The sequence below is a fragment of the Apis laboriosa genome, unplaced genomic scaffold (assembly GCF_014066325.1).
Source record: "Apis laboriosa isolate Shangri-la unplaced genomic scaffold, ASM1406632v1 scaffold14551_cov152, whole genome shotgun sequence".
NCBI classification, from domain to species: Eukaryota; Metazoa; Arthropoda; class Insecta; order Hymenoptera; family Apidae; genus Apis; species Apis laboriosa.
In genome coordinates this window covers 134,778-149,571 of record NW_025221576.1, presented here as the reverse complement: position 1 = coordinate 149,571, position 14,794 = coordinate 134,778, and the positions used below count along the sequence as shown (strand labels likewise).

The 14,794-nt window shown below is 49.8% G+C and overlaps 1 protein-coding gene and 1 long non-coding RNA gene across 2 annotated transcripts in view; one reads left to right on the top strand and one right to left on the bottom strand.

The window, feature by feature from the left end:
- The window catches only part of LOC122710323, a 164,264-nt gene that overhangs the window by 16,970 nt on the left and 132,500 nt on the right, over positions 1–14,794 (top strand). The window contains exon 2 of the mRNA XM_043928087.1: positions 629–1,147. Within this exon, the coding sequence (XP_043784022.1) occupies positions 629–1,147 (519 nt within the window). The remainder of the gene's footprint in view (positions 1–628; positions 1,148–14,794) is intronic.
- Positions 1–14,794, bottom strand: part of LOC122710331 — a 44,491-nt gene that overhangs the window by 8,496 nt on the left and 21,201 nt on the right. The window lies entirely within an intron of this gene.

Genomic DNA, 14,794 nt, shown 5'->3' with positions numbered 1-14,794 from the left:
ATTATAAAGCAGTTGCCCTGATTCCTCGGAGGCCGTGTGCCATTCATTCCGCCTCTCCTTCGTCTTCTCGCTCCCCTCTCCTCCCGCCCGTTTCCCAGTCTTTTTCATCTCTTCGCTTTTTGTCTCGTTACATGCACGGATTCTCTCTCTCTCTCTCTCTCTCATCCTTCATCGGTTCGCCTGCTTCGAAGCTGAAATCGAAACTCGAAGGCCGAGGACCGAGGCCATTATCGCGTCTCTATTGTGCGACGCTCCGTTTCCACGCTGCTTCCACGTTTCCCCGCCCCCCCCACCTCCCTTTTTTTCCCTTTTTCCTTTCGATATTTCTACGCGCTGGCGCGAAACATCTCGAGAGCGTCCAGAGTTTTTACCCCCTCGCAAGAAAGTGGCCTTTTTTCGTCACGGTACCTCGAATCGAATCGTCGTACGGATGAAAGAGGAATTTTAAAGAAGCCCGGTTCGCAAAGAATACCGGAAGAAAAGTGGCGAGGAAAAACTGGCGAATTCGAAGTCGCGATACTTACCACCCTTACCCAATGAATTCGTTCTCCGAAAACTCGATCGATCCAAGTTTTTCAAAGTTTTTCCAACATGGTTGAGCATCGATTTTTCTCCTTCCTTGTTGCAGGGGCAAGAACGGGGGTGATTCGTCGACGGCGGGGGTGGTTCACGAGGCAGGGAACAACGGTGGCGGTGGCGGGGGCGGATTGGGAAAGTGGCTCCGGGAACATTTGGGCGGTGGGTCCAAGAGCTGTCAAGAGGGATGCGGCCCGGCGAAAACGAATGGCGTAACGCTCGTGGAGAGTTGTGGAAACGAGAGATCGTTCGGGAAGGGGGTGTACGCGCCCTCGCAGAACCTGTATTGCAGCCTGCCGAGGGAGCACGGCCGTCACGGGTACAATAGCGGGCGAAAACTGGGTGGCCACGGGTGGAACTGTGGCAAGGCCCAAGGGCAGGAACGGCAACGATGCGCCGCCACCGCGAGTCATCACCACGAGAAGATGATCGCCTTCGCCGACCTTGGCACTTTGACGAGGGGCGGGCCGATCTACGGCAGCGAGGGCAAGACCCCGAGGAAACGAAATCGCGATCGACGAAGGCATTCCCTGAACGAGATCCACGAGCAGGGCCGGCAACGTCGTAAGAGGTGAGCGAAATTTCCATTTATCCGCGAAACGATTTATCACGGAGAATCCTCCCTCCGATTTCGGGGGAGGAAGGGTGGACCTACTCGATCGTTACCGCCTACGACTCTTCTTTCGATACCTAGAAAATTATACACGAATAAACGAGGTTTTGATTTCCGAGGGCCGTCCACTATTCCATCGCGATTAAAAACGACACGGTGGATTCGAAGTTGCAAGAAATTGGAAAGGGTATACCAGCGGAGAGGTATATAATAAACGAGCACCGAGCCGGTGCAATTAATTTCACGCGGCGACTCGCGGCCCGAGGCGGTTTTCTTATTCGCGCCGCCGCTTTTCCCGTGTCGTGGAATCGCCACTCGAATCACGGTTAGACGAGCGTTCCTTTTTGCGCGGGACGCCGTCGGTCGCCGCGACTTCGCGGAACCCTCTCTCTCTCTCTCTGTCACGGGGGAGACGAAAAAGGGAATTACGAAGGCTAGCCCGCGGCACGTTTAACACCCAACACGGCGTACGACAAAAAACGTACGTGGAGAGTCGTTGCCCGAGCCTACCCCCTCCGCGAACAACGTTCAATCGTCGTGGATTATCGCCAAACGACGAATTACACGCTCCAAGACGCGCTCGAGACGAGGAACGGGACGACGACGATCCCTTAAAAAGAGAAAAGAGAAAAAAGGAGAGTCACACCCGCGACAGGATACCCCTCGAGTCGTAGAATACCTCGACAAGCGGCCGTAATCGGCCGACAGAACCGCGAATCGAAACTCTGGGGCGCGTGTTTTATAATTTCGTCGAATGAATCGGCATCTGTCGTAACGTGGACATCCGCGCGCTCGATGACTCGCCACTCTTCGCGAGAAACAATCTGCGCGCGGTGATGGTTGACTCTCTCCACGCTCTTCCCATCCTTCTTCTCTTCTTATTTCAATCTCGAAGGAAATCTTCCCAACGACGTGGAAAACCGAGCGAACACCATTGTTCGGAGCTGTTGGGATGACCAACTCTCTTCATTCCCATCCTCATCGATCTTCCCTATTTCCCACGCGTATTATCATCGATCTTTAGAAAGTGCTTCTCTTGGGCCCTCTCTTAGTCGTTCTCGTAAACAACACCCGTTCCACGATTCGTACGAAGGGAAAAAAGAACCCAATCTTTTTTCCCCACCATTTTCTCGCTCGCCCCGTAACCAGCTCAAAGAAAAGCGTCCGCGTCCAGATACTACGTATCGACTCTCCTTTCGCAGTCGTCTCTCTCTCTCTCTCTAAGCTAGGATGATTTAACGCGGCAGTTCGCCGATGCCCCCGCGAATGTGTCCGGTCATCGCGTCCATAGCCAGCTCCTTACGCCGGTTGTAAGTGTCCACCACTGGTATGCGGCCGGTATGTACGTCCGGGATATACGGCCGTCTTCGTGCTGCTCGTCCTTCGTTCGAGTCCCTCTTCCACGCTGCGATCTTCGTGCTCCCCGTAACCCCGCCGAATACCGATGTACGTGTGTCGGTCTCTCCGATGCGCTTCACCGGAGAAAGGTGAAGGGGGAAAGAGAAAATGGAGACAGAGAGAGAGATGAAGAGAGGTCGAAGAGAAAGAGCGGCAGGGTTGGTTGTTGGGTCCTGAATTTACGACGGAGACCGCGATAACCTCGATAGCCCGCGACACTGTTTATCGCGTTTCTGCAATTTCGGAAATTTCTCTTTCTCTCTCTCTCTCTCTCTCGCGCACTCTCCTTCAACCGAGTATACATCGAGAAATCGAGCAAAAGATTTCTTTGAAGGGAGGAGGGGGAAAGGACTCGAGGCGTGGAATCGAGCGACACGGGTGATCGAAGAGCGAGGGGAAAAAAGCTCGCAACGCGTGGTATATTTCTCGCTGTTTGATATATCCGCTCGCTGATGTTTTATCAACGTCGAGCGTAACATCGTCGCGTAAACAATGACTCGCGCGAATCGAATCTCTGCGTTCGAGCCCCCGGGAAAAATACGCGTGTTACGCGTACGGCGAGAGTGCTTTCTACGAAGCATCGGGAATATCGGAGGCGGACGTCTCGTTATGTAGACGCGACGTACGACGATGGAGGATGGTATATACCTGTCGCACTCGAGCGCACGCACGCGTCTTTCGACTACCATCGAAAGAAAAACTCTTTCGAGTAACGACGTATTCTCACGCGTTTATTCACGAGCCTAGCTCGCGGATAGCTGCTGCGCCTACTTATGCGCGCAGGTGCGAGCCAAGCTTTGCCTTCGTACACCCGTATCTACCCGGTGCACGAGATGGAAACGTAGGTATTCGAGATTCGGTGGTGCGTCGAGTCTCTCTCTCTCGTTGTTCGAGCTTTCGTGCAGAGGTGAGCTAAATATAGCTAGGGCCGAGATATAAATAGAATAACCCCGCGGGCCAAGATGGCCGAGGTCAACTCTCGCATTCCTCCTCCTTCTTTCGCGCGTCTCTCGCGTCTGCCATCGAACGCCAACAATTACCTCCGCGCTCCCTTCGATCTCCCTTTCTCGCTTTCTTCGCTTCCACGAGTCCACCATTGGTCGCGATCCCATTGGCCGATCTCTTAGGTGGAACCGAGGTGAGGTCGGTTCCCTCGATAAGGGGTCACCGACTCGAGGACCCCTCGCCTCGCCGCGCGTCCACCGCCACCACCACCCCTCGCGTGAAATATTAAACGCCGCCGCGATTTGCCACGGGACGTAAAAATTCGAATTCCGATCGAGAACCTCCACCAACGGGTGGAGAGAATTCAGAGGGGAAAACGAGGGCTTTGGAAGCGTGGAAACGCGGCCGAGCGAGCATGGGAAGAAGGAAGAAGGAACGGTTAAGATATTCCGTTTTCGTTCGTCGCTTCGTGACTCGTATCCCTTTCGAAATTTGAAGCCAAGAAAAAAAAAGGGGGAGGGGAGGGGAAGGAAAGGACGTCGTAGCTCGTATTCGAATAAACGCTCGAACGCGAGCTCGCCACCGACCTGCCGTTCTTATACCGTTCGCGGAATATCCAACGTTTGTCATTACACGCGAGAAGAGGTCGCAAGGTATCGGAACGGCGCACGAGAGGAGGAGAAGGAAGGAGGAAGAGGACGAGGCTCGAGGGTCCGTTCGACCCTGGCCAGGGCCGTATCGGTGGGATTAATGGCAGTGACATCCCGCTCGTGGCCAGATGAGATTCTCCGACTCGGTCCGGAGAAACGAGAAGAAGGTAAACAGAGACGATCGAGAGAGAACATCGACGAAGAAGAAGAAGACGAAGAAGAAGAAGAAGAAGAAGAAGAAGAAGAAAAAGAAGGAGGAGGAGAAGCGGACGACGAAGCGGTGGAGGTGGAGGGCATTCGATGCGAGTCGAGTGCGTTGACCTTAGGATTCGATGCGCGTCCTTGAGGATACCAAGATGGCGGGTTTATGCAACCGACCACAATGGTATCCGCTCCAGGCCTCTCCCTCTCTCTTTCTCTCTCTCTCTCTCTCTCTCTCTTTCTCTTTTTCCCTCGTCGCGTTCTATTTGACGCGATTCGACTCGGCTGCGTTCGACTCGGGGAACTCTCGGCACACGCGCGCGTACGACCGGCATCGACACGGGCTCGAGACGCGCCGTTAAACCCAGTCAGTCCAGTTTCCATCGGCGCAGCCTGCAACGGACGAGTCGGGAATACGCACGGCGTGGATTCGAAAGGAAATCAAATCCGAAAGGAAAGGCCAACGAACGGGCCGGGATACGCGCGCCAACGCGGCGACCGACCTCTGCCGCCGCTCTTCTCAAAGCCTCCACGCGAAATATGGAAAAGAGGTCGATGGATCGTCGATCCATCGATTCCGAGACCGTTCCCGCGAATCATCGTCCAACGCGACGCGCCATTCCGACGTTCCCTCGTCGACGAGCCTGTTTCCGAGCCGCTTTTTCCTTCGCCACCTTCCATTCTTCCTTTCCGAGAGACACTCCGCGCGCGACACTCTTCCCAAACGGAACCTACACGCTGCCACGTTTCTTCCAATTTCTCCGTTCTCCGCGACACCGAGACCTTATTTTTACCAGATCCATCCACTCTCTTCTCTTCCACCGCAGCTTGCGAATAAACGCGGCCAATAAATTTTATCTCCGCCCGTAAAGATTCGAGAACTGCAGCAACTCGGGAAATTGGTACGTCAGTGTCATCGGGACGTAAAAACTCGTTTCTTCTTCCTTTCTGCGCGCCGTCCTCTACGCATATATACATATATATATATACATTCGGTATAACGACGGGAGGGATTCGATACTCGACGAACGATCGAACCTTGGCCACAGGCCGAGCGCAAGCGGCGCAAGAAGAGGCCGGTGAGTGGGAGTGCTGCGGCTGTAACCGCGCGCATACATCGTCCGCGCGAGTACACGTTCACGCTGTGCACAGAGACACGTACACGTACGGAAAGTAAGTACGTATACGCGACTCGACGAGCAGGGATCCTTGATCCTACAGGAATGCAGTCTTGGCGGCCCACGCGGCCTCAAGTACACCCCACCACTCTCCGTCTCCGTTTCTCGCCTCCTTCCTTCTCTCTCTCTCTCTCTCTCTCTCTCTCTCTCTCTCTCGCTCGCTCGCTCGCTCGCTCGCTCGCTCGCTTCGTTTTCACCGGATCTAATCCCCCGTAGGGCCACGTTGCTCGAACACGCGCGCCGTTTCCACGCTCGAGCGCATTGTTATTACGGGATTATTATAAACGCGGAGGGAGGGGAAGCGCAAGGCCGCGATCCTTTCGATCAAATTTGCTCGATGAAAATTTTGGTGCGAAATCGGCGGAGCAAGACGAATCGCCGTTACTGCTGTTATTCCCCGTTATCGCGGCTGAAATCTGAACTCGGGAAATGAAACGCGGCAATTTATCGGGCGAGCGGAGATTCCTCGATTGAAACGGGCAAAAAAGAGCGGATACGCGATAAATCGTTCGAAGCGTAGAAATTCGAAGCGAGGGCCGATAAATCAAGGGAAACCGAATCCGAGGTTGCGGTGGGTGGCTCGTTTACCTCGTTTTCCCCTGCGCGAGTATCGCGAACCAAGCTCTCTTCTCTCCATCCTCTCCATCCTCTCCGTCGTCGTCTCGTCGAAAGGAAAGCAACCACTTACGCTCGTATCGTGCTCGTTCTCGCGCGATCGATGTAAATAAACTTTTCGTTGATGGAACGACGCGCACGTGAAATTCCGTATCCGCGCAACGAGGAGGGGGGGGAGGACGATGGCGTCGAAATCCTTTTCCTTTCCTTTTCGACTTTTCCTCCGCGCGATCTCCAAGGATCTCGGGGTGAAAAGCGCGAGCGGTTAAACGAGCGAAACAGCTCTCTCTCTCTCTCTCTCTCTCTCTCTCGGGGGAAGATGATCCTGTTGGACGTTCAAGGTCGACCGCATGCGGCTCGAGGCCTTCTCGAGGAGGCGTCGATCCGGCCACGGCAAATTCGTTCGACTGTTTTCTTCGTCCCGCAGCTGTTCCCTTCCTCTCCTTACTTCACCTACGTTCAACGTGTGGCACGTTCGCTGTCCCTTTCGTCGGTGCCACGTCTCGTATATCGCGTACACCGGATTTCTCTGCCTGTCCCTGAACTGTCCGAGGCATGTCGACGCCCGTGAGGAAAAACGGCGGCTCGTACATGACCGAAGATGACACGACGGTACGACACGATATACCGGAATATGAAATTTCGATTCCTCGGTCGATGATTCGGTTGGTTTGTTAGGTACCGACCTACAAGTTCGATGTTTCCTATCCTATGTATGGAATCGATGAATTAGATGATTACGAAGAGGGGCGAATCGACGAGGAGAAGACAGACGAGGAGGAAGCCCCTGTCTGGGATGTTGAGGAAAAGTACGAGGAGGAAGAAGACGAGAAGAAGTTGGAAGAGGAGGAGAAGGAGCGGGAGGTGGAGGAGGAGGAAGTAGAGGAGGAGGAGGAGGAGGAGGAGGAGGAGGAGGAAGAGGAGGAGGAGGAGGAGGAGGAGAAGGAGGAGGAGATAATTTCGTTGACAGTTTCGGAAAAGACCGAAGAGGAAGTAGCGCCAGAACCTGTGGAATCCGATCGCGTGTTCCCCGAGATACCCGTAGAGGTGCGCATAAACCTATCATTCTCTCTCATTCTACCCGTGGAATTGCTATTCCTCACGACCTTCGTGATACATTAAGATTCCGTGGCTCTAAACCGCCCTCCCCCCCCCCCCCACCGGGCTTCTCGCCGTTTCTCCTCCTTCCCTTATAATCCGTTGATATTTGCACATAATGGCCGTGCGATCGGTACACATTGTAAACGGGGAACATGTAAATAATAAAGAAATTTCTCGCATAACTCTCTCTCGTTGTTTCTCTCTTTTCCTTTTTCTTCTTCTTCGCCAGGTTACCGACCGTGATGCGATCATCACCAAGTTAAAAGAATTAGAAAACGAAAAAAACGATTTGAAACGCAGGAATAGACTGCTAGAGATTTGGGTCTTTCGGAATTTGAAGAAGGTCAGCCTAAAAGCGGATTCTTTCTTCGTCTTCGTAAAGGAAATCGTATAATTTCGATCTCTTTCGCGGGAGAGAGAGAGAGAGAAAAAAAAAAAGGGGGTAATCGGGATCGAGTTACACCCCTCCCCTGCCCATCGTTGTACCACCACAAACTGTAATCGTTCGTTAGGCTCAACAGCGAATCACGCCCATGGATCGTACAAAGACCATGGATCAGATGGAAGAGATATACAGGGAAGAGCTACGCGATTACAAGATTCAGATCGACGAGATAATGAATCGGCAGTCCGAGCTGTCCTACGATTTGCAAAGTTATCAGGAAAAGGTGGAGAAGCTCCGAAAGGAGGACAAGCGGATCTTCGATGAGTTTTTGGAACGTCAAAAGGAGATATCGGTCGGTTTGATATTCTCGAAAACCGGAAGAAAAATCACCGACAAGCTGATGGAAAACTTGATACATCGCCAGGTGTCGATCGTATTACCGTATCCGTTCCTTTCTAAATCGATTCACCATTATTCTCGATATTGCGCCAGATAACACGACGCGAAGTTTTAGCCAAGGATCGCCACAACTACGTCTACCTTCAACACCGCCTCGACGACCTGAACGTGCGTCTCAGACTGGCCGAAGATTTGGGAGCGGGAATGACCACGATGGACTTCGAGGCGCTCTCCACCGCCAACATCGGGTACAAGGATCGAGTGGATGAAAGGGATCGCGAATTGGAGAAGCTGAGAAACAAGTATCCCTCACCCTAACCTTTCCATTCCGATATATCGATATCGCGCGCGCATAATCGTCGTGTCGCGATTTTTCCTCAGAATCGCAGAGACGGTAAACGGGGTGGCTCAATACAAGGAGAAAGAGGTGTGCGTGCTCGAGGATATAGAAATAGAGGAGGAAAATCTGGAGGAATGCCGCAAGAGGAACACCGAGTATCGGGAACGTTTGAATAAAATTCACGTGAAACTTAACGAGATACGGGACGAGTTGCACCAGAGAAACATTTCCGCCGGACTTTTGGTAGCTCGGTACGTTTCTTCTTCGCCCATCCTTCTCGCGTCTTCTACGCGACTACGAGCTTTTCCCCATCGTCGAGTTTTCGTTTAGGGAAGAGTTGATGGAGATGCAAAAAATGATGGTGTTGAAGGAGCAACTCAAGGACAAGATCGCGACCATCAAGCGCGAAATCGAATCGTACGAGCCGGCGAAACAGAAGTTAAGGAAACTGGTAAGCACGAGGTTTCTTCTTCGCTTTCTTCTTCGAGAATCGATCGAGGAAGAGAGGAAATTGTTGCGTTATATTTATGGAATCCAATTATCGCAACAACTCGTTTATCTCGTTCGCGATTCTCGTTGGACACTCGCATTCGAATTGATCGGTCCACGAGGATTTCAATCCGTCGACGCGATCACATACGTGCATAAGTATTTTTCGCGTATTAATCGCGACAAACTTGTTTTGCAAAATTTACGTTTGGTCGCGCACTTACTTTTCCTTCCGAGCCGAGTTTCACCAAGTTTTCAACGCGTTCCTCTTCCCATACCGGTTATGAATTGAGAGAATATCGATTCTCTCCCTTTTTGCAAACGCTTTCTTATATATAACCGAAAGGGAGAAGAAAAGAAACGATCGCAAAAATCCGACGAATATCGAAATTTCCGATAACTAATATTTCTTTGCTCGATTTTCTAACTTCTCGAGCTCCCTTTGACAACCGATCTATATATCTTTCGTACGTTCGCCAGTCAATTTTTACCAGGCCTGAGGTTTCGTAATCGCCGGCCGATGAGTTGGCTTTAGATTAGCAAAAGCAGCTTCATTGTCGGCGAGTGGGCAGTTTCATCGATTCGTCCACCCACTCGGGAACGGGATTGTTTATAAAAGATTCCAAAGGTTATCCGCACGCTCACGCGCGATTCTAACTCGCTCCCTGGTCAACCCCGGAAAAGAATCGCGCCTATTAATTTCACGTGGGCGTACAACTAGTAAGCACTTTGCCCGACAAAGATGGATCATCTCCCCCTCCGTTCGTATCGAGAGGGCACGAAACTCTTCTTCTCTACCATCGCTCGTTTTTTTTTTTTACACGAATAGTTTTTCGTACATCGCGGGAAAGAAAGGAAAGGAAAGGAAAGGAAAGGAAAGAAAGGACGCGTCGATTAAACCAGATCCAAGAGAAAGTTATACGAATAAAATGCAAGTGGCAAGATGAGTAGGCGTAATTCGATTTTCGAATCGATCGTATACTTTTCGTATACTTTTCGTAAGCGATGGTAAGATCTCGACCGTCTTCCAACGAACCGTTAAAATTTCTGTATCGACTACCTGCCGCACGAGAAAATTCTTTTCTTTCCTACCTTCTTTAAAACATTCCATTTTCCCGTATACCTGGCCTTCGTCATCGGCGCGCATCTTCCAGGAAACTGTTCAAGTTTTCCTCGAACGAACGAGCCAACGAACGAACGAATCTCCGCCGAACGCGGAGAATCCTGTTACGACTTTCCTTCCTTTCCCGTTCTTCGTCGCTTCGTATCTTCGCGTCTTCGTTGCGCCCGATTGTTCCGTGACCAACGTTTCCAGCGTTACGAACGTCCTCGCTCGTGCGAGAGTGTTGCACGCGTCGAACGAAGATAACGACGCTACTTACTAAGGGGAGACGCCGCGTAAGCCGCGTGGCTGGTTAAAGACAACGGCATGCGAAACACAGGGAGAAATCCCGTGGCAAATTATGCAGATCTGACGTATTTGCATTTAGTTAGCATACATGCCGTTCGTTGCACGCCTGAGACTTTCATCTATTTACCATAAAAAAAGTACACGGTAACCGATCCCGATGGATCCCCCCCTGCCCCCTGGCTCGGGGTCTCGCCCCTCTCGTCCATCCGTTCGACCTTACCCGCGCGTATTTTCCGATCATCTATAAAAATAGTAGTACGGATATATTCTCGTGTAAAACAACGCGATCTAACGAAAAGTTTTCGTAAAATTTTCGCTCCTTTGTTCCAGTAATTTTTTTTTTTTTTTTCTTTCAGATGCATAAAAATAGTTTGGCAAGTAATTTTTACTGACGAATTACCTCTATATACCGACGAGATATTATTTCGACGAGGAAACAACGGAGACGAATCAACGATTATATTTTTCTTTTGTTACGAAATTTCATATTTTTTACGATCCTTTATTTTTACACATCTCCGTCATTTATACACATCTTCTCTTCGTCTCTTTATTTTGCAATCCATATTTTGTTAAGAGAAATTTTTGAAAAAAATTGAATAAAACCATTTTTTCCTACACGGTAAACGATTTATGAAAATTCGTAAATCCATTTTTATGCGTAACGCGTTTGCACGATGTTTGTACGATAACTCAACAAATATCGCGTAATATACGCGATTCGACGTTCGATAGTCGAATCAGAGATCGATGCACAACCGCGTCAACGTAATTCCCGTGCAATTATCCGTGTTACCGAAATTTTGCCGCTACGAAAAGCAAAGCTTGTCTTCGTTACCTAAAACTTAACAGGTCGTTTCTCGCGCTCGTGTTATACGTTTACACTCGACTTGCGCGTTCAATTGTCCGAGCTCGAAGTGGGACGATCGATCTTTCTTGATCGCTTTGTTGTTCTTGCAATGAGATTACGAAGGTTGGCCGCATTCGGCCAACCAATGTAACAACGGTACAAGTCGTAAGCTCGAGCGTAAAAATTATTCTTTTAAAAATTATACGAGGTGGGAAGGGGGGGAAAGCGTAATAAAGCGCGAGAATGGAAGCGCGGAATGGAAACGATAACGGCGTAAATTGCACGGTTGTTTCGGTGGAGAGGTGGAAGGCAGAGGGGAGGGGAGGGGAGTAGGGCCATTGAAATTTCGCGAGTGGATCAATGCTGCTTGGCAATTACGCGAACGCGGAACCCTTCCCGTAAAAGGGAAAACGCGCGTTAAGGAATCGTGTCCATTCTCAAGGTCGACCGGTATCCTACCGGCCCCTACCGTACACTGCATAACGCGTTTCTATTACGCGGTCAATTGCAGCGATTGTTGCGTGTCTCTCGCAATCAGCGCCGCTGATCACGTGTGTGCACGCGTGCGCGCGCTTTCTCTCTTTTCTCGCCTCTTTTTCCTTCTTCTTCTCTTCCCTTTCCTCCCTCCCCCTTCTCCTCCTCCATGAAAAACCGTGCTCGGCTCTTACGAGTTAAAAAACTGTGCCTTATCGAAGACATTATTGCATACACGCGAGGAGAGGCATCGTCGTTTCTTTCGCCGATCGCCATGGAGAATAGGATTAATTTAACGCGATTAGGCGTCGAACGGCCGGTGTCGTAACGTTAACCGTAACACGGATGCCAGTGTACGCGAGTTGGGAAAAATCGGAATGAATCGGAAGGGATGTTGTGGCAAATTACAGGGTAATGATTTAATAAGAAAAATAACAATAACGTAGGTGAGATCAAATTGGATCAGGTGAATACCGAACGCTATAGGAAACGATAAATCGGATGAAATGAATCGACCCATAAATCACGCAAAGGATTCTATTTTTTGACTGACGTGCATCTCGTGTAGTCGAATCTGTAAGAGACTTATGATCGACTCGCGTGTCTGCTATAAATCATCTTCTCGAAGTGTACCAACGATCCCACGATTTCACGAGAAACGGCGATTTTTACTATATATATATATATATATATATACATCAGAGAATATATACTTTGAGAATTGTACGCGTAACGATTGATCGAACGAGATCGATACAGCATAGGAATTTTCCGAGGTTTTATTTGGGTTAGAAAAAAAAATTGTTGCTCCATTATTCCGCTCGATGCGATGATGATTCATCTTGTACGCGGGAAGAAAGGATGTCAAGAAGCTACGAAACGGTAAACGATACTTGCTCCAAAGCGAGAAAGCGTTCGCATCGATCTTCGACCCAGATTCCCATATGATGCAACGTTAAAACGAATTTTAAGAAGGTCGCATTGCGCAACGTTAGAAAGAAGATGTCGAATTTAGCAATCGGGCGGGATCGTGAGTAGTCGAAGCGGTGATCGGGACACAAAGCCGCCTTTCCGTGAGGATTGCGCCACGCGAAAATAGCGTAATCACGGTGATTAACGAGAGAACCATGTCTCCGGCATATCTGTGCTTCCCGGCGCGCGCACAGGAGCAGCTCGATCGGAAACACGCAGCCACGTGCGTGACACGTATCGTGACGAACAAACAATGCCGCGGATCGATACGCGGGGCAGCTCGTATTTTAAATACAAGCAGACAGCGACACGCAGCCCGCGTGCATACCTTCGCTTTCTTTCCAAGCGACAACAACCTGGCTCGAGTGACGCACGGTTTTCCGCTCGAGAACCGCTCGTCCCCGTCGAGAGTAAAAGCGATCGTGAGTCGTGCGCTCTCGAGTATTTAGCGATGGCTCGGTCGGTAGCGATGATCGTCGTCGAATCTTCGCTTCGAGGTAACGCGCGTCGTCCTTGACAAAAGGGAAGGCAGATGGTCGACAAGACGATGAAACGTCGTGCTCGACGTGCCACGCCGGTATGCGTAATGGTATGCGTAACTTGGAGCGTACCACGCCTGCCTTTTTCTTTTCTTCTCTTTTTTTCTTCTTCCCAAACTGGCCAAGAACAAGAGGAATGTCGAACGTCGCGTGGGAGTGCAGCAACGGCGTTCGTAAACTTTCTACGAAAAGTGAACGGAGGACTGATCGAGTTGTTCGAGTTGAATTACCGTTTTCCACTCCAAGCTCTCGAAACTTCGAAAGAAAGATGAGAAGAGAAGAGAAGAGAAGCGAAGAGCGATCGAGAATCCATTAGCGAACGAGATCCACGCGTGTTTCTTCTTAAAAGTACGAGATTTTTATATCGATAGATACGTACGTATGGGCGAAATCGTGAAATCATACAGGATTATGTAAGTATTCTCGTAAACGTGTAATAAACGCGGAATGAGAATGTCGCGTTTTAGTCACATTTTATGGAACGGCATTCGCGTGGGTGAATGGAAGCGAGAGGACAGGGGGGGCCACGATTTTTATGGCGTAGAGAGTGTACCGTCTTTTCGTGGACAGGGCCACCGATGTCCACGATAAACATTCGCACGTATCTGGTGTGGACGGTAATCCGTTATCGTTGAATTTCGTTTTACAGCTGTTGAGACCTCGAAAGAAGAAAAAGTACCGCGGTGTAAGGCGATTCGAGTTAAGTATGGCTGAGGGTTCATGCATAGGTTCGAGAAGTATCGCCGCCCACGTAGAACAATTTCGATGTATAAACAGCACCTGCGGTTAGAAGATCCATTAGAGCTCGACGGAACTTTCTTCCTGTACAAGCCGGTACGCAAGTATGGAACTTACCGATTTCCTTCAGAGTCCTTGAAATATTAACATATTATACGCAGAGCGCTCGACTAGAAAAGATTCGCCGCGTAACTTCGATATCATCGTATGGGCTTTAAGAGCAAGAACGTTCTAATTGCAAGACTGAATCTTCTCGACAACCGTGACTGCCGACAACCGTGCGCTAATGTAAATTCGTCAGAATGCCGCTTTATCTTCGTCGTGGGAATCCGATGTGATAAACGATAACGATTCGATTTGACGGAAAAAAAGTGTAACGGTCTCGCGTATGCGATACGCCAAGAATTTTTATACGCCCCTCGCCCCGCGTCGACACGCCGAGTTTCCCCCATTAAGCGACTTTTGCTCTTATTTATCATTTTATCGATTTCACATTCCGGGATATGTAAACGAAACGCCGCTTGATGAAACAAACGATACGTGAAAAGAAATTCTCAAGCGTCTTTCTTTCTTTCTTTCTTTCTTTCTTTTTTTAAATAACAACATCCATTACATCTATCTCGCGAATAGAAACGCCGTCATCTCGATAAATTACTTTCACTCGTTCGACCATTCAGACAGATCGACGATGATAGTCGAAATAAAAATTATCGAACGAAAGGAAGAACTATCGATGAATAGGAATACAAAATCGGTCTGTTTAATTCGCTCTCGATTTCGAGAGAAACGATTCACGTTTTCAAGTGGTAGGCCGGGCTCCGTATGGAAAGGACATACGGAAAACACGCGACGCCAGCCAGTCCAGGCAGAAACGACGCGTTAATTACCTACGTCTATCTTGCCTAGAAATTTCACATGGT